This window comes from Rhinolophus hipposideros (assembly GCF_964194185.1).
Source record: "Rhinolophus hipposideros genome assembly, chromosome: 9".
NCBI classification, from domain to species: domain Eukaryota; kingdom Metazoa; phylum Chordata; class Mammalia; order Chiroptera; family Rhinolophidae; genus Rhinolophus; species Rhinolophus hipposideros.
In genome coordinates, this window is record NC_138055.1 from 60,591,535 (window position 1) to 60,618,231 (window position 26,697).

The 26,697-nt window shown below is 35.1% G+C and overlaps 1 protein-coding gene across 1 annotated transcript in view; it reads left to right on the top strand.

Moving 5' to 3' along the window:
- The first annotated feature begins 1,385 nt into the window (after nucleotides 1-1,385).
- MON2 (MON2 homolog, regulator of endosome-to-Golgi trafficking) overlaps nucleotides 1,386-26,697 on the top strand; it is a 101,951-nt gene continuing 76,639 nt past the window's right edge. Inside the window, exons 1-5 of the mRNA XM_081058981.1 lie at nucleotides 1,386-1,939; nucleotides 14,819-14,882; nucleotides 22,294-22,421; nucleotides 23,431-23,562; nucleotides 26,148-26,277. Coding sequence (XP_080915107.1) covers nucleotides 1,829-1,939; nucleotides 14,819-14,882; nucleotides 22,294-22,421; nucleotides 23,431-23,562; nucleotides 26,148-26,277 — 565 coding nt within the window. The 5' untranslated portion in view covers nucleotides 1,386-1,828. The remainder of the gene's footprint in view (nucleotides 1,940-14,818; nucleotides 14,883-22,293; nucleotides 22,422-23,430; nucleotides 23,563-26,147; nucleotides 26,278-26,697) is intronic.

The window sequence follows — 26,697 nt, forward strand, 5'->3', positions numbered from 1 at the left end:
ATAGCAAGCTGGACAGGTTGTGGAGAAAAAGAAACCCTCATACACTGCTGCTGGGAATTTAATTTGGTACAGCCACTATGGAAAACACTATGGAGGTTCCTCATAAAATTAAGACTAGAATTACCACATGACCCAGCAATCTCTCTTCTGGATATCTACCCAAAACTCTGAAAACATTTATCAATAAAGATATATGTACCCCTATGTTCACTGCAGCATTTTTCACAGTGGCCCAGACACGGCAACAACCAAAGTGTCCTTCAATAGATGATTGGATATGGTACATATATACAATGGAATCTTACTCAAGCATAAGAAAAGATGAAATACTGCCATTTGCAACATCATGTATGGATCTTGAAATTATCATGCTAAGCGAAATGAGTCAGACAGAAAACGTTGAGAACCATATGATTTCACGCATATATGTGGGATACAAAGCTAAAACCAACAAACGAACAAGACACACAAACAAGCAAAAACTCATAGACAGACAAAAGTATGGTGGGTACCAGAGGGTAAGGGGGGAAGGAGGATGGTAAAAGAGGGTAAAGGGGATCAAATATATGGTGATGGAAGGAGAACTGACTCTGGGTGGTGAACACACATGGCAATATATACATTATGTATTACAGAATTATACACTTGAAACAATGTTATTATCCAATGTCACCCAATACATTTAATTTTAAAAATCAGATAAAAATAACACAGAAAGGCAGAAATTAGATCATCTACTATTGCCAAGACCTGTTGTAGGCATTCGAGATACAGCAAGGAAGAACACAGAAAAATAAATCCCAAAGCTTCTGAAACGTTCATTGTAGCGGAAAAGCAGATAGGCGTTGAAGGGGATTGGTGAACCGAGGAATTTTGGCTTCGACTTTGCGGTTCATTTCTCATTTTATAGGTTAGAAAAGTCAGTGACTACTCCGCAGTAAGTGCACCAGTACAACTCTATGGAGAAATTGCAATTTAGGTGCTCAGAGGGGGAAAAAAAAATAGCAGGAGGTATGCGTTGATTTGGGGCCACTAGCCCAGGGATTGCAAGTGTCAAGACGTGAAGACGGATACGGCAAATGAAGATTGCTCCAAAAGGAGACCAACTATTTACACCGAAATAAAATTTAACACAAACATACCCCAAGAGATACGCCAAGGAGTACTTGGGGCTCCGTTCAGACATTTGTCACCGAAAAGGAAGCCAAATTGACGAGGCAAACGGTGCGTTAAGCCTATTCGGACGCCTGGAGTGGGGCTGGGGAAAGCGCCCGCGACCGGAACCGAGCCCGCTCTGGGCGTGACCACGCCCTTGGCCACGCCCCCCGGCGGCTCGCCTGCCCGGGTTGGTCGCGGCGGGGGCGGTGGCCTTGGTGCCCGGAAGTGCAGCTGACGTGTCACGGCTGCGCTTGGAATTGTGGGCGATTCGGCTAATGGCGTCGGCGAATCTGGGGGGTTTGGGGAGCCAGCGCTGAAGCTTCTAGCCAGGTTGGCTGGTGACGACCGGTGTGGCTGGGCCCCGCGGTAGCGGGAGGGACCTGCCCGCACTGTGAGCTCCTCGGCCGGAGCTCAGACGGGTCCTAGCGGGACGGACTGACTGTGGGGGGCGCCTCGGAGAGGAGCCGGGGGAGTTGCGAGGAGGCTGCGGGGGGCGCTCGGGCACGCTCCGTCTTCGCAGCGCAGGCCTGGCTGGGTCCCCGCGGAGCCCAAGAGGAGGGCTCCGGAAGGGCCAGAGGCTCCAGGAGGGGGCTGCCCTGTCGCCCCACGCAGCTGACAGTGCCCGAGTTCGTTTGCGCCGCTCAGAGATCGGCTTGGAGCTCGGTGGATCATGTCTGGCACCAACAGCCCCGAGGCTGTGAAGAAGCTGCTGGAGAATATGCAGAGCGACTTACGGGCCTTGTCCCTGGAATGCAAGAAGAAATTTCCACCTGTCAAGGAGGTAAGCTTTGGGTGACGTTGGGGCCGGGCACGGAGAGCGTGTCTAGTCCTGTGTATGTCACTCGGGAGTCCACAGCTGCCCGCCAGCCCTGTCTAGTTGTCATTTGGCCTTCCCCTCGACGAACGGGCGAGTGGCTTGGTGGGTGGGTGCCCGAGCGCTTTTTATAGTTTCCTTTGGAGAGGTTTGAGCGGCGCTGATTTTCTCTACGCTCCTGGTCTCTGGAGTTAGGAACGCAGTTCGCAAGTGTGAGCCGATTCAGCCTCTTCTGGCCTTTTCAAACGCGACACTAGCCAAGCCAGAATTGGAAAACTTGTTTTTGTGGCGTCCAAAAGCTAATCTCCGTCGTTGTGGTGAGCTGTAATGCACCTCGCGTTTGCAGTATGTATCACTCAATTGCAAGTAGCTTCCCTTCTGGTCATGTTGTGCAGCGTAACTCTGTCAATCCCATGAAGTATTAACACGTTATCCAGAGCCCCACTTACGACATACATTGAAGACGCACAGTAACCGCGTTAGACCTTGATAGGAGCAATACTTGTTGGGGGACGTTTGTGCTAGCAACACGAATGCCTCAACCTCATTGAGCTTCAGTTTTCTTTCAGATGTAAAACAGGGTGAAAGGGTGGATTTATTCGATTTTAATGGGAATGTCGTCAGAGCAAAAAGGGTATTATTAAAGAGATTCAAGTTAATAATATAAACAAATTGAACGCTCCACATGTTTCCCGAATTGAAGTTTTTAAGGTTTGGTCACTATGGGCTCTTTCTCGTAAGGTGCCATTTTGTTTCTCAAACTTTTGTAAAACGCTGCTTAATTTCTTTTCTCATTTCTGAAATAAGATGTTTCACTGATATTTTTTTAAAAAAGCAATTATTTCTATTTCTATGTAATGTCGTTTGGTATACCTACAATTTCATTTACTAATCTCCCCAAAAGTTCACCAAAGAGTTTTGAAATATGTTCATCCTTATTTAAATGTTTTGCGTTTATCATTATAAAGATTCTGTAATTAGTTTGGATTTTAGGCTTCCGAGGAACCTTAACCAAGTGCGTTGGTCTCAGCAGTCTTCGACAAACACTGTCTATTATTTTTAATAAAGTAAGCAAGTATTACTCAATGATGCCAACCAGATGTGCCACACTTGGAAAAGTGACTATTATGATATGTTTTATTTCAGGTATTAAGTAGTTTGTTTTGATATTGCTTTTCATTATTTATATCATCTTCTGTTGAAAGTCGTAACAAGTAATTTTAAAGAATTAGGCTGTTGTAAGAGAAATGCTCTCATTTAGAAAATGTCAAATTCTATTTTGTAATTTTAACAATAATTTATAGGACTGACTTCTTTTAATTAATCTAAAAACTATGATTCCTGGCTTGGGAATTTAGTTGCCATTTGTTACACCATTTCTATTGGAAAAACATTCAGAGTTCCAAAGAGGTAACTTACAAAGTTTCTAATCTAGGAATTTTCAGTAAGCCTCATTAACTTTTTTGCTTGAACATTGTATTGCCTGAAGAGGTATTTAGTAACTGTTCCTAGTCTTTGAGGTAATTGCAAAAGTAATTGTTGGTGTATGTCTGATACATAATTTCACATATAGTTCATACTCATAAGAATTTGTTGAATGTGAGAACTTTTACTCCTTAACCAATGACACTTCTAATATGCGCAAGGCCTTAATTTAGGAATTAAAAAATGACTTTGACTATGTCACAAGTTTAAAACAAGAATGGAGTAATTAGCCTAATAGTGATATTTTAGGAGGGAGCCTTGACTTTCAAGAAATATTTTGGTTGAATTAAATTTTTCCTGGTAATTTAATAGTAATGCCAAATTTTGGCTTTTGTTCTTTAAGGAACTGATAAGTTTTTAGTTTTATTTATATTTTTGTGGGGATGCTTGGTAGACTCTAAAGCAGAGCCTTTCTAAGTATAAGAAGCTTTTCCGTCTGTATACTGGTTTGCTAATTAACACTCGCCTAGTATTCTTCACACATTATTACCTGAAAATACTCATAACTTAATTCAATACAGTGATAATTACATATGTCCTTTGAAAGAGATGGCTCCTTCCCAATACGTTTTTTAAAAAGGTGGAATTAATTAAGACAATCTGTATTTAGTCTTTGTTTTAAAAGTTTAGTAATTTATACATTTTTGGCCCCAGAGCTTGGCTATATGTAATTTATAAATTAATGATAAAATGGATTTTTTTAAAGATTTGAAATCCATTAGAAAAACAGAAGAGTGTTGATAAAGGACAGTGCCTTATTTATTGATATTTACTTATCTTTGGATTTCCTACAGTTTTCTCCATATGAATTGTTTCCATTTATAAACCTATCCTTTGTATAGTAAATAGTTTTTAAAGTGTCTATAATTTTATTCTGTCATTTTATAATAAGGGGAGTCATTAAATGATAAGAGCAATACATTTCTTTCTCTTTCCCCTGGCTTATTTTTCTTAGTCCTTAAATATAAATCTTCATGCTTCAGCAGTATAACTTTTTTTTAGCACAAGTGTACTAGCTAATTTGTTCTGGAATATTTGTATAAAAAATTTTGTCTTAACCACTTTAAAGCTTTGTAAAATCACTTTTATGTAATTGATATTTAATGGCCTTCAAAGGCAATAACCTCTGAAACTTTATGTATTTAATGAATAAAAACTTTTTGGTCATTGCCTATTGGCAGGCACCCCTATAGAAACAGATGAGGGGATATAATTGAGCATGGAAGCGTGGTCAGAGTTTGTAATTCTTGAGATGAGTGTTTGTAGGATGAGTAGAAGGTAGCCAACAGAAGAAGGTAGTGGTGGTGGGTCCTTCTAGGCAGAGGAAATAGCGTGCGTTTGTATTCCATGTGAAATAAATTTCATGCTGAAGGTGATTGGAAGCCATTAAAACTTTAAGAGAGGGCGCATATGACCAAATTCATAATTAGTAACATTACCATAACAGTATTGGTGGGAAGAATTAGAGGGGACTGAGACTAAGGAAGGCAGAGAGGGCAGATTTTAAAAAGTGATGATTGCCTGCATTGAGGTCGCAGTAGAGGTAGACAGGAAGTTGTTTGCCTTGTGGTAGACTTGGGTGAAAGAGAGTATGGATTAAAAAGAGGTTTTTCAGCTAAAATTATCAGGGTATAGTGTCCTTTGGTATACGTAGAGAGATAAATCTATGATGCCTCTCTGGTTTCTGACTTGGGAAACGGAGATCACTAAGAGAAGGAAGATAGGAGGAGGAAATGTTTTTGGGAAAAATGAGTAATCATGAATATATATTAAGTTGAAGATTTGTGTGTGACATCCAGTAGGTATTTGAAAATGATGGTTTGGTATTTAAGAGGGAGGTCTAGAATTTCAGATTTAGGATTATCAGTTTATACATGATATTAGAAGCCATAGGAGAGGATAAGATGAGCCAGGAAGAGTGTATACAGTGAGAGTATCAGGGCTGAAGAAGGAACTTTGGGAAACAACAGCACTAAGGGGAAAGAGGCAGCTAGGTACACTAAGTAAGGATATGGGGGAGAAAGGGAATGCTTGCCAGAGTAAGGTCCCTGAGAAAGCTGGAGTTTCGAGGGCATAATTATGGGCATTGATTGGCTTCCAATCTGAGAAGGGACACATTCTCTTTGCCAGAGGAAGGGAAAAGAAAAAAAATGGGTTTGAATGTGATACATTTGAATGAGGGGCATAGAGAAGAGAGGAGGTTGTGGACAGTTAGACCTCTAACCTCTGTTTCCTTGGTAAAATAGGATGCAAGGTTGTTGCTGTGAGTAATTAGTGATGAAAGAAGTGATGTGTGGGAAGTTTGAGAGGAGCAGTGGATCAGTTTGGAGAAATGGAGGAGAAATTGACTTGGCACACTTAAGAGTCTTGGCAGGAAAAGTGGTTGAGATGACGATGGATTGTGAGATCTAGGTTGGATTCCCAAAGAAGGAAATCCAGCAGAGCTTTGATTGGAAGATGGAAGGGTTAAGGGACTAGCGGCAGCAATTTAGTCAAAGAGCAATGGAGTTGGGGAGTGACAGAGCTAGAAGGACAGGGATTGGGACAATAGCGGGAATATTGGATTTCAGATTGCTAAGTAGCGCAGCACTGGAGGAGGATGACGTCCAGGGAGTGGGTGGTAGAAGAGCAAGGGGAATGAAGGTCATTTGAGTTGAGGTGGTCAAAATTAGGGTTGGGGTGGATTTTTTTTTTCTTTTTTAATGAAGTGGAATCAGTAAGTGTGTAAATGATTAAAAAGTGCAAGTAGCCTTCCTAGGCTATGTACTTTAAGTTCCTCTTGCCCATTCGGGCCTGATACAAGTTGGTGGGCAGGGATTTTTGCCTAAATTAGCAAAGGTCCTGGAGTAGAGTTCCTGAGTGTCCAGTGTTAGCTGGCTGGGGGTGGGTGGGTACGGACCCTTGATGAAGAGATGCCTTCTACTTACCAGGACAGGATTCTCTCTTTAACCAGCTGTTTGGGGACTGAGGCCCAAGTCAGTTGGCTCTTCTGGTGGGAGAAGATCTCGTTTTCAGCTCCTTATGGCAGTGAAGAGTGAGGGCTGGATAATGTTTACATGCAACACTGGGAGCTGTTTTGGTTTAGTATTTTACAATGTACTATAGTTTTTTTTCCTTATTGACATTGGTCAGAGAAGTTTGCTCATGCTACAACCAATTATGTTCTTTCTCTCATAAAAATAATAGAATAAATTCATGTTTTATATACTGAAATAAATTAGTTTTCATATTTTATTCAAAAAGACTTGCCAACACTAGCCGAAACAATATGATAAGTGTGGTGAGGAGTTAATCACTTTGGTCAAGGCTTACTTTCCTACATCATACAATTTTACATACTTGTATAGACAGGCAAGAAGCCTGTTTTTGACTCTGCTCTTTCTTTTTAAGCTTCTGTTGACTATTCCAGAAAAAGTACATTAGATTCTTAGAGTGTCATTAAATTTATTTTCTTCTGATAAATATTTTAGATGTTAACTTGAAGAGTAATATGAGCAGTAATTTTTCCACTAGGACTTCTGGGAAAATTTTACCAGCTTATTGTAGTATTCTAGGAGCATTTTCCAATGAGAGTTCTTTAAAAAGCTTTTGATTAGTCTATAACATGTTTTATATGTTTATGGAAGTCAGTACCATCACCACTGAAATTTATTGTTAAAGTATAAAACATAAGTTTATTTTTTACTAAGTTTTTGACCATTACTTTCATGTAGAAAATGAATAGAGAGCAAAGATCAATAAACACATATTTGAGCCAAAAGACTGTATTGATCATCTCCTTAGCACTGTGCTTTGGTAACAGAGAAGAAATAAGACATTGTTCCAGGCTTAAAAGAAAAAGGGAGACATACTTCAAAAACGGAATTATTTTCTTTTTTTTCTTTTATATAAGTATAGTTTGTTTTCAACCATATACAAAATACTGGGTTTTGCTATTGCTGTTATAATTTAATAAAAATTTATTCGTGTGAAGCATACCTGGAAATACAGATATGAATGAAACTGCCTTTAGCTCCATGAGGCTAACTCACGGTTAAGGAACACATTGTCTTTCCACCAGGCTAGGAATTTTGCATCCATTGAGTCTATTGCAACATGCCATTTCAGTTTTACGGATGAGGAAAATGCGGTTTGGGATGAGGTAGTAAGTAAAGCTAGAAAGTGAAAGAACTGGGGTGTTAATCCATGTGCACCCATCTCTCATGCCTCTCCTTTCCCTTATATCACATTGCACACGCCTTTAAAACCTGCTTCACTTGTATTTATCATCGTTACTATTTGTATGCCTTGTTTCACTATTTGGTACGATTTGTTCATCTTTCCATCTTGGAGTGCTCCCATTTTGACTTTTATAAAACACTGTTCTGTCCTATTTCTCCCCTCTCAATATTCCTTCTCCTCTTCTTTACATATAAGTGTATCTCTTCATTCTCCGTGCTCATTTCTTACCACTGTCATCCACTCCTGTTGCTTCTGCCTTACCAAAATGCTGATGACCCCTCAATCATTTTCACTAATTCTGCTCTTTACTGCATCTACCAGGATATCTTGCACAGACTTCCGATGGGACTTCTTGTATTGATTTTCCTTAAAACTTGTCCTTTCATCCTATTTCATTCACTCCGGTAATGATATTTATCACTGTTGCTTACCTTAATCATATTTGGCTACCTTCTTTCAGTTCTTTATTCATTGTCAGCTATTTCTCCCAGCTCTGTGATTTCTGACATACCTCTCCTTTTATCTCTTTTGTCAGCTGTTATTATAATTCCAGGTTTCAGTTGTATGCCTGGCCTTTCATATGCATTAAGGCCACAAAAGGCAAACCATTCTGTATGTTATCACCAGATTAATGCACATAAACAGCTGAAGAACCCTCAGTGCTACTCTCCTTATAGAACTCCTTGGTATCGAATTTGAGACCGTCTTGATCTTCCCAACCTTCTTTTCTAGCTTCATCACCATCAGCTTTTCCTTATATGCTTTTATACTTCAGCTAAACTGCATTACCTGCTATTTATTTTCCAAATTTGCTATACTGCTTTTCTCTTCCATGCTGCGGCTTCTGAGGTTCCTTTGGCTGGCCTGGAATCACCTGCTGGCATCTTTTTAAAATTAAGATCTTACCCTTTGTTTAATCCCACTTTAAGTAGTTGCTCATCCATTTGTTGCATGAATGAACCAACTTCACAGACAATTTTCTAATTTCTTTCCTCATTCCCTCTTGTATTTGTTTATGAAATAATTTTTGAATACCTACTGTGTGCCATGTACTACTGCTAGCTAGTTTCTGGAGCAAAAACAGCTCCTGCCCCAGATTTTCAAGCTAGTTAGTATGTTTTCCTCTGCTTTCTTCACTTTCATTTAAGCTTATTTATGTTATTTCCTTATAACTCTTATATTCACCTTCTGTTGTAATTATTTTAGCTCCTTATAGGTCAGTTTTGCATCTTGTTTATCCTGCTATCCGTATAGTACAAAATATTTGTATATCTGGGAGATGCTAAGTAGGTATTTGTCAGATTAAATTTTTAAAAAAGGGATTCTGTGTATATATAGGCATACTATATATATGTATGTATGTACATATATATATATATATATATATATATATATATATATATATAGAGAGAGAGAGAGAGAGAGAGAGAGAGAGAGAGAGAGAGAGCGCTTTCCACATTTAACTGGCTTTCAATTGTTCATTTAATATGTTATAAGAAATTTTATTGTTTCCTAGAAGCTAGACCTTTTTTTATTTTTGGTTTTTGTTTGTTTGTTTGTTTTCCCGGAGGTTTTGAATAGGATGCCATGTAGATATACATTTTTCAAAGCTTTGGGATTATAGATTAATTGCATTTTACAGAAGAAAGTGTTATTGGTTTCAATGTAGTAATTGTTTTATGAGCATAATATTGCCCTCTAGAGAGTGTTCTAGATCTATTAAGTATTCCCAAGTGTAGACTTGACTTTAGGTCTTTTGATTTTACCTGCCATCTAAAATCATCAGTCTTCAGGCAGCTTCGTACTACCCTGGTGTCACATGCGTACCTTTTGCTAAGTTGCCATTAACTTGAATATTAGATTTCTTTAGCTCTTGTTTCATGCTATGTCCTATGAATAATTAATTTGGTCATTTGGTAAATTTGTTTTAATTTTGAGGCTCTACTCTCATAGATGTTGTGAAAAATATATGTTTTTAAAAACAGAACATAGGAGCTTTGGTGAAGGGAAGCAGCATTTATTATTTTTTAAAATAAATTTGTTTACATAGTTCTAGTAGTAGACATTTGTTAATTCCCTGCCTAGCATCCATTTCCTCTTGCTTCCTTCAGTGGCAGCCTGCACTCTTTCTTCATTAACGTTTCTTTGGATTTAGATGCATTCATCTCATTCCTTGCTCCAGTGTTTAATCCCTCACTACTCTCACCTTCATTTCTGCCCAAGTCACATAGTGCCAGTGACCACTCCTGAGAAAGGAATGTTTCTTCTTCCTCTCTCAAGAACTACTACTGAAAGAGACCCTTTCTCTCTGTCCAGATCATGTCATATAAAATTGTGAGGTATAGAATGGCTGCAACTATCTTCATTGCCAAGATTGGAAGCAGCCTGAGGGTAAACCTACCCATGGAACAGGAGAGAACCAAGAGAATGGCAGAAATTGAAACTGCAGCCCTGATGTTGTTGTAAATCTCTTGATCAGATTTCCTCTGGATTTTTCATTTAGTGGGCAGCAAAGTCTCTCCTTCTATTTATAACTTTCCATTTGTTTGTTTAGAAATATTTACTATGTGGCTACTGTATGCTACACACTGATAGGCATTAGTAATATGGCGAGATGAGTGAAATATGTTTCTTACCCTCGTGGGACTTCCAGGTAGAATGGAGAAACAGATTTGTAATGAGGTAAATGGGATAAAATGTTACAGATACAAACCATAGAGAGCTTTTTGATAGTTGCCACAGAAAAAAGTGATGGAGGAAATGGTTTTTGTCACTGTTTATGGAACTATATATAAGAGTGTCACGTCAGAAGAACCGCACCATAAGCCTACAGCTATCTCATGTTGTTAGCAATGGTTTCAGTTCAGCAAAGCTTTATTTTTCACATTTAATTAGTGTTAATGTGGGTTTATATTTAATTTGTGAATTTGTTGGCTTTATAATTTAAGAGCTATAAAAATAGTTAATTTTAATTTTATTTATACACACTTAAATTTGTCAGTGATTGGGTAGGTCCATGAGATTTTTTTCTTCTTAAAAGATATCCTTACACTACTCAGCTTTGAGAAGCACTGGTAGGGGTGGGTGCTGGGGAACCATTGAAGAGTTGAGACGATGGATGCATAGAGGACACGATTGTAAGCAGAGAAATTGCTTAGTTTAGATGGATAATGAGAAGTTTGAATCTGTAGAAGTGGGATTTGAGAAGAAAAAGAATACAAGATATGTTCACTACATAGCCTGTGTGGCTTATTAGATTTGTGGGGTGAGGGAGAACCCCCAGAAGTCTGGCCAGTGACTGGATGAATACTAAAAATGGAGATTATGGGACGGGAAACAGTTTCTTCTGGGGCTCAGGTGAGAGTTGGGGTGTGTATGTGTGTGAGATGACAACATCTGATTTGAAAGTCTTGAATATAAGGTTGTCTTTTAAACATCTAGGTTAAAAAGTCCTATAGGTTAGGCAACAGGTAAGGGAAAGGAATATAATTTAGGAGTCTTCGGCATTTAGAAAAGTAATTGAAACCATGGAATTATGAGATTGCCCAGGAAGATTTTATTGAGTGAGAATTGAGGCCAGGGATATTCTAGATGGTCTTGGAAGAGGAGTCCACATTCTCTCCTGTCTTTGCTTTTCTGTGCCACTAGCCTCAATATTCAAAATTCCTGGTGGGTGTGTCTATTTGGGAAGCAAAGTATATTGGGAAAGAGAAAAAATAATCCTTGAGAGAGATAAATGATAAGAGCAGCAAGTATTAAATACTGCAGTGTATTTAAGACTTTTAGCTTCCTTTCCCAACTCACAGATTGCCCTCAGTAATAGAGATACCTATTAGACTACTGACCTTAACCTGTATCATTTCTATCCAAGTCCGCAAATCTGATACTTTTTTTTTTCCGCATGGGGGCCAATTCAGGAAAAAATAACAATGTTTGCGATTGTGTAGTTCCCTTATGGATATACAAGGTATCTGATCAAAGTAGGGGATACTTTTAAAGTAAGAAATTAAAGACCCTTCTTCCCACAGACAATCCTTGACAAACAGAAGGAGGAGCTAGTCTAAATACTTCATTTATACAGGGTGATCTTGAAGATGTAGGCTAGGCCTGAAGATGTGGTTCAGTGGACCCTAATATACAGGTGTATCAATAAACATCGATAGGGAGACTTTCCAGCAACACAAGGTGCCTGTGAGGAGAACAAGACATGACAGTTTCAAAGTTTGACAGTCAAAACTTAGATTTAAAAAATGAGGAGTTATGTGATAGATCTAATTACATCTAAGGCAACGAGTGGTCCTTTGATGATTTCTTGAGTTTAGGAATGAAAATACCAGTTATATATCTTTTAAAACATTTACTACTTTGAAACATCTAAAAACACAGCAACACTCCTTTTTATCCCTTTCCTTATTGTGTGTATGTGTAAAAATATTAGTTAAATATATTTTATACTTATTTACAATGTCATTTATTTATACTTATTTATGCTTATTTACGACACATACATGAGTCCACTCTTATTTATCTTAGGAAATAACAAGTATGGAAATAAAATAGTGTCTGGCAAATTTGACATCCTTTACTGACATCTGGCATGCTATAGGACTGATTTTGGAAATTGTTAGGATTTGGAAAGTTCATACTGACTGGAATTCAGAAAGTCAAGTCCAATTACATTGGTATTTATGATGATTCAGTTTGATCAATCTCTGTCGACTGAAGCAGAATGAAATATTGAATTTGAGCATATGCACGGTACATAGGGCAATACTGAGGAGGGGGAGAGGTTTAATATTTGAAAATGTTGGTGGCAGAAATCTCAGTGACCACAGATGAATTTCAACTGGCCCAGTAAGAAATTTACCCAAAAGAGTTTGAGATGGATTGTGTGAGTAGAACAAAGTATACATAATAATTTCAGTGTTCTTTAATTTGTACAATAGTAAATTTGCTGTGGTTTGTACATCTTCAAAGTATATCCAGAATCTGACCACTGCTTATCTCAACCACTGTCACCTGGGGCCTATCTACCATCCTCTCTTGCTTATGTTATTGCAATAACGTCCTAATATTGCTGCATTTTGGAATCACCTGAACATTTTTAAAAATACTGAAGGCTGGCTCCCATTGGCAGCCATTCTGATTTAATTGGAATGGGTTGCAACCTGGGCATCAGGATTTTTTTTTAAGCTTCTGGTGTTTCTTATATGCACTGTCCCAAATAATCAGAAAATCCATAGTCTTTTCCTGAAGTAGACCCTTTATTTTATTCCTATTTATTTTAAATAGTCCCTTCATTTTTACTATAGTTTTATGCTAGTAGCCATGTTTGTTTAATTTGGGACATTTGTATTTCTTAAAGTTAGTTAAGTCCTAGTGTATCCATTAGGCTTCTTAGCTGTGAGCTATGAAAGCTTACTCTGGCTGATTTAAGCAGAAATGACATTTACTGGTAGACTGTTGAGTGGCTCACAGAATGCCTGACGAAAAATACAGGAACAAAGGGAGGCTAAGCAGACCCACAGCATAGGTCATGCCGGTGAGACAGGACTACTGTCTGCTGAACAGTAACTGGGCGCCCTGCTGGTGTCCCTGGTCACTTTATGCCACCACTGGTTCTGCTGCTATCACTGCCCTGGGAAACGACAAGGTGCCTTCACTGTGCCTGTTGTCACAAAGAATTCTCTCTTGTCTTTGCTTTTCTGTGCCACTGGCCTCCATATTCAAAATCTCTGGTAGGTATGTATTTGGATAAGCGTAGGCTTCCAGGGCATGTGGGAAAGCAAGCGTGTCTCTGGCATTTTCAGTTTTTAGTGGTGGAAGATTGGCTCTGTCTTGCATCGGAACTCATGAAGTTGGGAATTCTCCAAACACAAGCAAGGGCTTCACAGAGTTGGACGCTAACAAAGTGACAGAGGTGTACTACGCATAGCATAGCTAACAGTGTGGTATTTATTTTATGTATTAATTCACTGGCCCTCAAACTAAGCACCCATAAGGACACTGGTGTTTTTCCACAATTACTGTTAAACATTTAGAGCCTGGTACCGCTTGTCCCTTAGCAAACAATAAGAGATAACAAAATAAATGAGCAAGTAGCATGCAAATTAATAGGGAAACTTGGACATATTACTTACAAGTATTTAGGTATTACTTTTGGAGGTGTGGAGACCAGTATAAATATCAAATAGGTACATTTATCAATAGTTAAAATATTCTGAGTTTATATGTTTGAAGTTATTTTTCAGTATTATATGGTAACATTGTCTAATAGAAATATAATGTGGGCCACACATGTAATTCATAAGTGTAATTTTAAATTGCATTTAAAAAGTAAAAAGAAACAGACATTTAATTTGAATAATGTATATTATTTAACCTGGTATGTTCAAAATATTATCACTTCAGTATTCAATATAAATACTTAAGGGATAATTTGCATTTTTTTCATGCTAAGTCTTCAAAATCTAGTGTGTATTTTAAACTTAGAGTACAACTCAATTCAGACTGGTCACATATAAAGTGCTTAATAGCCACAGGTAGTCAGCGGCTACCATATTAAAATAGCATTTTTGTGGCACTGTATAAAATGCTGTGTGGCTTCCAAGTACTGCCAGCTAAACATACTTATGATGAAGTATTTTAGACATCTTATGAAAACTGAGTAGTGTTTAAATAATGTAGCCTAAAAGTAGTAACAAGTGCTTGATTATTCTTTCTCTTCTAATCCAAAATAGTTTTACATGATTTTGCAGTGTTTTACAATTTTTTTATGGTGGGAAGGCAGGTGTGAAATGGGGAAGAGAAACCTAATTTTTTTTTCATTAGACTTTGTTTTTGTTTATTTTTCACTTTCTGAACATTTAAATTTATGAGGGATTGGGGTATTTCAGATGCACCTTAAGGCAGAGAAAGGCAACATGCTCTACTGCAGAGCTTGCATGTGAATAATTAAATTAATAATATTACATTTGTTGTATATGTCCTGACTAGGCTTTAGGATTGAAGTTTTGAAAATAAAAAAAGATAACAGTGACTGACTCTGCTTGAGATTTTATCTATCATATATGATTTCTTTACCCTAAATAATTCATGTTGATAGTAAGTTTTGTATTCTAATTATTTTTATTCTTGCAGGCGGCTGAATCAGGAATAATAAAAGTTAAAACAATAGCTGCACGAAACACCGAAATTTTGGCAGGTAATTTTTTGCATTAAAAATTCAACAATTAATGAAAATTTGACTAATAGTAGAAGTTGAATCTTTAAAACGAAAGCAACAACAAAAACTAACGTAATTTTCTGTAGCATAAAGTCCCTAACTTATGAACGAACTGGGTTTCCAGAGATGAATGCTATAAAATTCTCTGAAATCAAAAAAGCATAAAACTCCTTAACTCCTGAAAGGCAAGGATTTTTCTTACTCATCTTTGCATTCTCTTCCACCTGTTTTCAATCATCTAAGACACACTTTACCCATAAAAGGCATTCAGTTAATATTTGTTGTGCTGAATTGAATGGAAGAATGGTTCTTAGTTCACCTTCTAAGATCTATTTTATCTTTAATTAATACAGACAAGTTATAATGTAGTTTTATAAATTTGGTGGTACTGTATGAGTTTTGAGTCCTGGGGCTAACACAATATGGTCATGAAGAAAGAATGGGAGTGGGGTGTAGAAAAGAAAACAAGTGTTTTCTTACAGTCTCTTGATTGAACCTGGTTTCCAAGGGCGAATTTTCAAGTTTCTCTTTGGCACCATTTTGATAATCAGTATACTTCTTTTTCTTTGGTGCCTTTGTGTTCTTGCCTCAAAAATGAACATGGAAAAGAAGGAAATTGGCATTTTTTGAGAATTTGTTACATGTCAGGCATTTATGCCACTCTGTTTTATATAAGACAACCTTATGGGGAACTATTCTTCTTATTTTATAGTAGAGCAAGTTGAGATGCAGAGAGATGAAGTTACTTGCCTAGGGTTACATGATAAGTGGTAGAACCAGATTCAAATCCAGGGCTGTTTAGAGCCCATGTTCTTCCTCCTGCAGTGTGCTGCTGTGGTAGTGAGAGGCTTCCATACCAGCTGCTCCCTCCCCAGTGTTTATACCTAACCATTGTTTACTTCACCAATCCTTCAATCTGCATTTCCAGTTCCAATAGTGCTGTTGGTCTCAGCTAGTTGTAGGACAAAAGCAGTCCTATTAAATTAATTTATGTAAAGTCCAAACACTAGTAAAGAATCTCTCTAACTCTCATAAATCTCTTATATTTTTAAAAAAGGATACCAATAAACCTTAACTGGTGGAATTTCAGAGTGTTGTTTACAAAATAAAATGAAGACTTTGGGGAGCAGTTTAAGGGTGGGAGAGGAGAGTGAGTTTCACTTATGCTTACTGGCTTTGCTGAAAATTTGCCCTTAGGGTTAGCTCTCCTGAGTTACATCTGTTTCTCACAGCTTCTCTGATTTTGAATATTCTGTCAAAACACCAAATAGTTTTATAATGTTATTCACTTCACTGAATAATGCTTTGTGTGAACGTTGAGAAGGGCTATAGCGAAAGTGACGTTACCGGTAAAGATGTAGTTATGTAGGACTGGATTGCTAGGGCCGATGCGTGGGTTTTGGGAGATGCACTTTGGGTGAATTAGTTACTATAAGGAAATGAATGTTTAAAGATAAATTATGACCTGGATATTTTTAAGTTGGAGACATCATCAGCCAATCATATTAGAATATCATTACAAGTATTTACTTTTGGTACTATAATTGCCAACATCATGGTAAGTCCTTAATGATTCTCCAATCATAGTAATTTTCATTGAGTCTGGAGTTGATGGAAGATATTTCTAAAAGACTGATTTCTTCAGAGGATCACTGTTCAGAGTTGTATAACAAGTAAAATGTCTAATTAGTTAATCTTAAGGATGAGTAAGAAAAATTTTGTCTCAGTAAGAGTTTAACATACGGGTGAGCTGTTAATTTCATTTTCATTCAATAAGCTTTATTCAGATCAAGGTAGAATAAGTCTTTATGCACAGTCTTTATCCATAGTACACAAAGCCATGTACTTGAGGAGCTATACTATGCATTTAAACTTTTTCCTGGTATTTTTTACTAAGTATTTATAGCTATTGATACATCAAAATTTATAGATTTTAGACCACTGTCCTCTTGAAAATCAAAGGCTCTTAACAACAAACAGAGTTTAAATTTGTCAGTATGTAGTTTTTAAACTACTTAATTCAGAGTGCAATTCAGAGTACAGTTAATACTGAGAAAAAAATTTGGTTGACGTTTTTGTTTTAATATTCTGAGAAGTGTTTACTTCTCTATAGTGCTAGAGACTGTAGGTTACTGTTTTTGTGCTGTAATGGATGTTAATACATCATACTATTGAGGAGTCTCACATGAGATGAGATACTTAATCCTCAAATATCCGGCATATTCAGAAAAGATAAAGGGTTGCCATGAAAACCAGAACCTTAATTAGGATCAGTCTGATCAATGATACTCAGCATAAATTTCTAGCCAACTTTAGTTTTCCTAGACTTATTTCCCAAGGGAAGTTTATTTACATTGCAAAATAAATCTTTGCTTTACATCTCTCCTTCTTTTAAGCATCCTCCTTTAATGTTTATTTTTCTTTGTTTTCACTGCTGTCATGAATGCTGACATAAGTGGGAATGCTATGCCAGGTAATGTCAGCATTGATTCAAATATACAGATCATTATCTCAAAATTTCCTTTTTCGTTAAAGATAAAACTCTGTGAATGAGAGATAGCAACATAAGTTTTTCATTTAAGGCCAAATGCCTTAATCTTACATTTGACTACCATACATTACAAACTGTTTTTATTATCCAAGCTTACAACATACTTGAAATTGACTGAGAAGGCTTGTGTCATACGAAAATTACATAAACAGAGATTCTGCTTTTTTGAATAAATATTTGAAACAAGGAAATCAATAAAGTTGTGATATCTTTTAAAATTGTATATTTACCCCATACTCAAAGCCATAATGATTACATCTACTTATGGCTGCTTTCAGCTACTGCCAGTATACATACAGAATTTTTACAGAAATAATCATTATGTAGGTTCTTCTATTATTTAGGTTCTTCTCATATCACACATTTTCCCTCACCGTTTTCATTTCTACATGGTCTTAGTACTAAAAGGTTTCCAATTTAAGTAATTTGAGTATATACTTTGGAATTTTTATCTGCTGATTTTAATTAGTATATTCTATTTTATCAATACACATACTTGTGATATTTTATAAACATCTATAGAATATATCTATAGAATATATTGTACAACATATAAAGAAATAGTAAAGAAATAGTAAAGAAATAATAATGTAGGACTCAGCAGGAGAGATACAAAGATGGTTAATGTAATTCACCTACAATCTGTATAGAAATACAAGAAATATACTTGACCAGTATGTGCCATTCATGCTGTTTAGCTTACCTGCTTTTTGAAGTCCTTTGCCAGAAATTTTCCGTTCCTGACAACAGGATCAATATCTTATTCTTTCTTATGTTACTAGTAGTTAGTACATTGCGTGTGAAGTAGTATACCCTCATTGAATGTAGGCTGCTACATGAGTCACTCCACAAGTGCACGTAAGTCTCTTAGTGCTGCCTCTAGTATGCTTTTCTACCTCTCTTCAATTTTACGTGTCATGATTAGTTCCTGTCAGCCTGATAATAGATGAGACAGACCCTAAACAGAGAATTTTAATATTATATGGTAAATGCCAACATGGAAGTATAGACAAGCTTGTTATGGGAACGTAGGGAAGGCACCCAACAGGCAAATTACTTCTCATTTTCATTGGCATATCTTTTTAATGTTGAACATTTCTCTCTGAATATATTTTTTACTTTACATTTATTTCTTTGATTTTTTGTGTCTTCCTTATCAAATTGTTTGAGCTGTTTATGTAGCAAAAACTTCCCCTCGTATGTATATCATATTTTCTACAGCCATTTACCATTTAATTTTTTTATCTTGATGCTTTGTATTTTTACATAATCTAAATTTTCTGGTTTTTTGCACTCCCCTTAGGAAGTGCTTATCCTTCCACATAATTGAAAGCCATTTTTCATCTTCTGATAGTTTTTCTATGGTTTAATTTTTTTTCTTAATAAAATATGGGATGATGTGAGGACCTAGATTTTATTTTCTTTTGTAAAATTACTAATCATTTGTTGAATAATCCTTCCTTTTCCTAATCTTCTTTTAATATGAAACTACTCATACTTTTATCCTTCAGTTCTTGAATTATTTAAAAACATTTTCAGATCTTTTGAACCATTTAAATTTTTGAAAATATTGTTAGGAGCATCAGTTTTTCCCATATGTAGATATTAAGGGATTTGAGGATAACAATTGTATCTATGTCGCATTTTATTTTTTTCACAAGAATTATAATTTGTTATTTAATGACCATTAAAATTTATCATAATAAAACTTTTATTAACCCCTATTAATGTGATTCACAGTGGGGTATCCTAGCTTAATTCTTTTTTTCCAGGATAAAAACTGCAATTATGCAGTGAATCTGCTCAGAGCAAGGAAACCCCTAGGATATGGGGACCTGCTGGACCTCTTTCAGGTGTGTGAAAGTGCATCATTTGATCTCACAGTTAAAAATTTGGAAATAAAATCTATTTAACAAACACACAGTGTTTTCTACTAAAGGAAGTGTGCTTATTAGGGGACTTTGTAGAAAATAAACTTTTACTTTTTTTACCCCAAAAGCTGTCTTTATATTTTAACGGAAATTGAAGTAGAAAATTTTGATTGAGTTGACCCTTTCTTCCTTTTTTCCTGGAATGATAAAACAAAAGTGTTTTTATATTGTTATATAGCCTTTTCTTCAATGTAATCTCTAGAGTCTAAATCCATAAGGTTTTTGTATAACCTGAGCTTAAATAGCATATCATTAAATACTGTATGTAAAAGGAGAGCAGTTATCTCTCAGACAGAAGAACAAGATACATTTCTGCTTCCTAGAACAATTATCACTTTTAAAAGAAGGAAAAAAATCAGTAATTTATTTTTTTTATGATCTTTATCTTACTGCACTATGATCTGGATATGGCGGATATGTTTTTGTTTTTCACACTATGCTTCAAAAGACAGAATAGATTAATAGATTTAAAAACATTTTTTTATTGACCATCTATTCTGGATGACATAGAAACTTCCTTTTTGGCCATTATATTCTCATATAAAGTGGGAGAAAAAAAGTGAGACGGAGGTGAGAGATAGATGTTTGATTCCTTTGAGTTACATTAAAATGAAGTTTTTAAAAATTATTTTGATTACTACCTTAAGTTAATCTCAGCTTGATAGACCTGGATAACTGTGACTGACATGTATATAACATTTCACTGTAACTCACCTTATTTTATTCTTTCTAAGATGCATAGTTTTTTCACAGTTTAGTAGTCCCCAAATTGGTGTTCATCTGATAATTGATGGCATCTTAGAATCATTGTGGGCCAGATAGTATTGTAGTTGTCTTTTTCAGTGCATGTGTGAACTTGTTCATATTTGTTCATATTATTATCACATCAGTAGAGTTACTTGCATTGTTGATATCACATAAGTTTAAGTGCTATTTAAGTGCCACTTTAGTTATTGTGCAGAATCCATTAACATCTCAGGTAAAAACAGCACCAGCATCTAAACATGCATAATGGGTGTCATTGCTTTCGAAGATCTCAGAGACAAAGGTGAAGTAGATCTCAAAGACAAAGGCATCTCCAATGCTCTTGATGGCTTAGAGGATGAAACTGTGAGGAAAAATTTTAAGTAATTAGTGAGCATTGTATCATAGTTTACTTGGCATTGATTTTCTTTCTGTGTGTCTTATGGCTGTGTCTTAAAATCATTGTCATCAGAGACTATGAAAGTACATTGTTTTTCCTTCAATGAAGACAGGATCCCTTTCCTTCATTTATCTGAAGATTTCAGGCAGATTTTAAAGTGCAGATCATTGCTTCCTCTTAAACGCTTGTAACTCTTTTTACTTCTGTTTGTATCAAGTGCTGCGTACTTTAAAAAGTTGTGGGAAGAAGAGTGAATCAGATTTGAAGACATACCAGGGGTGCCAAAAAAATGTATACATATTTAAAGCGATGTTATCTTAAAATGTGTATATATTTTTCTGTATTTTCAAATTTTGTCTGTACCACCTACTTACTTGTCACTTGGGCTATAAACTGTATATGATTATTGTGATACTCAAATGAGAAGTGCATATTAACATCATAAAAATTTCAATAGCAGCTTGTTACTATTGAAATCTTTTACTTACCTGAACATGTAATAATTAAAAATGTTTAGCAGAGTTAGGGGTAGCTGCACTCTGGCAGGATTGGTACAACAGGATATTTACTACTTCAGAATAGTATTTTTGGAGCTCTATTGTCATCTTTTAGTCATTCATATAAGCGTTTTAAAACATTGTTATCGAAAATTTATGTCTCTGGGTTTGAATCAAAACGTTATGCACAAGAAAGCTAGGAAATAAGGCAAGGGAGCCCTTTGGTGTACTGAGGGACTTTGCAGGGCATGCCAGAGGAAATTGTAGTCTTTATTTCCCGTATCGTAAAGGGAACTTTGGGAGCAGAAAGGTGGAGATTTAAATGATAAAACTGATGTTAATATTGGTTTTATGCTTTTAATGGTGGTTCTAGATGCCTTCTCATAATTTCCTTTGAAAAACAAGTTAAAACTCAGATTTGTAGGTCTTTATTATGAGTTTTAACCTCAAAAAATAGTTGATGGACAGAGTAGTATCTGTGAAAGCATATACCAAACACATAAGTTTACTGTGCTCTTCAGTCAGAATTCCACGTTTTTATTAAATTTCTCAAGGATGACAGACCGGTCTCATCCATTTTAGTGTAGGCATTCAGGGTATATTGATTTAATTTCATTTTGTCAGTTATATATAATTCAGTTTGTGCATTTTCTAACCTTTTACATTTTTTTGCCCCTTTAAAACTTCTGAAAGAATTGGTTTGGTAGAAGGAGTTAAATTAATATTTGGGATTACAGTATGTGTATCCAATTAATTTAAAGTAATGCTTCAGTATTAAGAGGAGTAATGTTATTGTTTGTAATGAGTTTATTTCTTGAAGAAGAAATTATGGCTATGTAAATTTAGAGCATGTAATAAACTTATAAGGAGTTTCTGAACGTTCAGAATTGTTAAATTACTTTTTCTGCTCTAGAATACAAATTCTTATTCATGTGTTCCCTTCTGCACTATTGAAGAAATAGCATGCTTCTCTGAGGCAGGATAGAACTTCTGAGAAGTTGACCTTAAAGAGTTTATATAAGAAGAAGAACCAAAGGATAGAGTGTCAGGAAAAAGGCAAGGCAAAGCAGTAGTTAAGCAGCAGTTTAGATACAGAGTCTGTAGCATTTATTTGAAGTATTTTAACTCTTATGCTTGATTTTAAGTTGGAGTTTATTTTATATAAAGTAGCTTTTATTAAATTGTCATTACTGGTTCTGATTATATAAAATGTGTTGCTATTTATAAATTAGATTTAATAATTCATTTTTATGTGTTCTAAATAAAGCATTGAAAGAAAACAGCTCGGAGGTTGTTCAGCCTTTTCTAATGGGTTGTGGAACCAAGGAACCGAAGATTACTCAGCTATGTTTGGCTGCCATTCAGAGACTCATGTCACATGAAGTTGTGTCTGAGGTAATATGAAGATTTTATCTGAACTGTGTACCTAAAAATCAAATCAGGAGTTTTCATAAGGGGAGAATGAAACATACCTGATATTAAATGTAAAAGTTTTATAACTAGCAATGTTCTTGAAAGACATGGCTTAATTTTAAAAGATCAACATATTATCTCATTATTAAACACTTGTAAATATGAATAAAGATGAAGTGCATTTTGTCAAGTTTTTTATTATTTAAGTAGTCACTGTTCAGTAATATAGATAATTTTGAGAACCCAGCCAATAGTCAATTCACTGAAGAAAATATAAGTCATAAGATGTTTTTAAAAGGTAGGAGGGAAAAATCATGACTGTTTCCTAGATTATCTGAAGTGATAATTTGTTGTTCATTAACTTAAGTGTATTGTTCGTGTCTAATCTTACAATACTAAAACAAGGAAAAACATTTCATCACTATGAATCTGCATCCTTTTTCCAAATGTAATGGTGTTAACCTTAACTTTGTACTCCATAAGTTACTTTAATAGAAGTGGTAAATTCTTTTGCCTTTAGTATAACATTCTAAACAATGTCAGATTTGAGTTTATAGATGTGTTGTTAATTTAAGTTATAATTTGTTTTTTCTATAACATATCGTAGAAGGAATTATATATGAGAAACAGTAGCAGATTCATAGTTTGTGTATGTCCATATTCATCAGTGTCCAAATGAAAGATACCCATATTATTGTAGACATGAGCTTTGATTTTGACTAGGTATTTCAGAACTGTATGCTGCTATTTGAAAATATTCAAATGGTATATTACATTTTAAAGAAATGATTTTTTTAGAAGAAAATTAATTGGTTGTTAAGTCTCAAATTGGTTGAGAGACATGTTTGAAACTATGTATCTAGAAACATGGGTCTTACTGTGATCAAGAAATTTTTTCCAGGTAAGGTAATAATTGTATACAGTTTCTTATTTAGGGACTTAAACACCTATGTTTTATTTGTTGACAATAATTAAAATAATTATTTTACAGACTGCAGCTGGAAATATAATTAACATGCTTTGGCAGCTAATGGAAAATAGTCTTGAAGAACTTAAGCTACTTCAAACAGTTCTTGTTCTTTTAACAACCAATACAGTAGTTCATGACGAGGCACTCTCTAAGGTAGGAAACCTGTTTGACAAAGTGTGTAAGTGCTTAGAATAAGCTGGCTGAAAGAAAAAAGCCTGGTACTGGTAGAACCTAAAGCAACTTCTCTGCAGCTATTGTTTATAATGGACCTTGTATAGTGCCTTATTTTTCCTAGAGTTGAAATCAGGTTAGCGTCATTAACCAAATCCCTCTGGGTATGGCTAACAGCCTTAGTTATGAATAGGAAACAGAAAAAGACAAGTAGCAGAGGAATAAGAATAGGGGAAGAGAGTGAGAGAGAAAAATGTGTTTTGCGATATCAGTATTCTGCACAATTGCCTTGGGTATTCCCTCTGTAGCTCTCCATTATCCGCTTTTAAAAATAATTTTACATGTATATGATACCTAGGCCAGATAGTTTAAACCTGTCCTTTACATAGCTAGAGAAGTGTCTTTTTGGCATTTATACTAGATAAGGCTGCATGTATGATACGTATTTCTCATTTCTTACTACTCCCACCCTCTTTGGAATATATAACAGCTGTTCAATTATTTATTTCATTCTTTAAAAAGTTTTTTTAAAATTATGAAATATTTTTAAAAAACAAAGTACAGAGAGTAATATAAAGAACAGTCTTTAATTAATAGTTTATTGTTTAAGGAATTTGTTGGACTTTTACTAATAATTCTAATATAATTTGCATGCCTTCACAGATGGATGGCTTATAAAGTAGAAAAGGCTACTGTCAGATTAAGCTATGTATACTATCTCTAGAGAGTATGATATCTTTTCTAGTTACTCCTTTGATGTTCTTAGGTCATAATGAAATTTTACTTAATTGCAAGTAGTTTATTCTTTTTAAGCTCTTATCTACGTTAGAAAATATTTTATGTATTTTTATATGTACTTTTGTTGTACATTATTTCCTCTTGGTTTCTAGCTATCAAATTATTATTCTGATATATATGTATTTAAAATTTTATAAAAGATTATCATTTGACCTACCCAAGTAATAAGAACTGATTATAGTTTTATAAATAAATATTGGATTTATTTTAGCATGTTGGTTAATTTAGAAATATAATAATTTGGGATAAAAAATGAAGTATAAAGAAATCATACAAAATTGAGTAATACAAAAGCTTCTATATAACATGTATCTTTCCTTTATGTTGAAATTTAAAGAGTAATTGTGGTATCAAGGGCTTGTTTCCTTTAAAACCTGTAATACCATTAATAAGACATGGAAATTACCATTATGTTTTTCTTCAAAAATGGCTTCTTTTAAAACTATGAAACTCCTAGAACACATAGGAGAAAATGTACTTGGGATAGACAAAGATTTCTTAGGTAGGAGACAAAATCCATGAATCACAAAAGAAAACACAGAATGGGGGGAAATATTCACAAATATCTGACAATGGACATTTATTTAGAGTTTATAAAAAATTTTTACAGCTCATTCATAAGACAAACAACCCAAGAAAAAAATGGACAAATGATTTCAACAAACGCTTCACAAAATAAGACATTCAAGTGGCTAATGAAGACATGGAAATTGGCTCAGCCTTATCAAGGAAAAGCAAATTAAAACCACAAGAAGATATCATTACACATCCATTAGAATAGTTAAAATTTAAAAAGCCTGACCATATCAAGTGCTGTTGAGGATGTGGAGTTCCGAATTCACACATTCTGCTGGCAAGAATATAAAATTGTAAAGCCACTTTGGAAAGCTGGCAGTTTCTTTAAAAGTTTAACTTATACTTACCATATGATCCAGCCATTTCACTTCTAAGTATTTATTTGCACAAGGTCAATAAAAATACATGTTCTTACAGAGACTGGTATGTGAATGTTCATAGCAGCATTATTTACAATAGCCAAAAACTGGAAACAACTCAAATGTCCGTCAGCAGGTGAATGATAAGCAAAATGTGATAGACCCATACTTTGGAATATTACTCAGGAATAAAAAAAGTACAAAGTACAAATATTGTAAGTGAAAGAAACCAGACACAAAAGAGTGCACACACTTGGGGACGGCCGGGCGGTGCACTTAATGACAAGGTTGCTGGTTCGATTCCCACATGGGCCACTGTGAGCTGCGCCCTCTACAACTAGATTGGAACAACTGCTTGAGCTGGTGGGTCCTGGAAAAACACACTTAAAATAAATAAAAGTTTAAAAAACAAAAAAAATTATGTTTAAAAAAATTATATTTTTATTTATCTATATACTTTGCAAGTTTATATAGTATTTCTCCAGATGATTTAGTGACATAACAAACTTTGAGTCCTTGTTATTTGCAAAGCAAGACATTCTGGAGTAATAAAAACACAGCATATTATTATATACATGTTAAAAGTACCTAATTGTAAAAGTTGTATTTCACATTACCTTATCTAATCTATGGGGCTATATATTTACTGAGAGCTTGAATTGTTTCACGATACAAGGATATTTGTAGTTTTAGTGTATAAAAGGGTAGGACTTTTAGTATATGTGATTGAGACAGCCAAACTTAAATGATTTCATTTTGGGTTACATCAGATAAATTAAAAATAAAAGTCATGTTCTTCAATCTTGTTTCACACTAAATGAAATTTTTTTTTAGGCAATTGTTCTTTGTTTTCGACTACATTTTACAAAAGATAATATTACAAATAATACAGCTGCTGCTACAGTGAGACAAGTTGTTACTGTTGTTTTTGAGAGGATGGTTGCTGAAGATGAACGACACAGAGGTAAAGTGATGAAAATGTTTCTTTTTGACAGTGGGTGGTTCTTTATATCCATGATTCCTCTTTTATTTTCAGCCTCTTTCCTGTGAATTTAGGCTATCTAAAAATGAGAATATTTTAAAAAATATATTTAGCAACATTATTATATTGATGACAATTCAAAAAATAAATACCCCACATTTTTATCACCCCAAGAGGTTGACTCTTTAGTATCCATATTTGCATAATGGATGCATAATTTCATATTAAAAATGATATTTTCACATTTATACAAAATCTTGCATTATATGTATTTTTGGCCAAACATTACATTTATATAATTTTTTCATGTTACTCTTTCATTTTTTTGTTTTTCATTTTTGTAATTTTAATAGTTGTATTATATTTTGTTTCTATTCTGTAAGTTAATGAACAGGTCTCTAA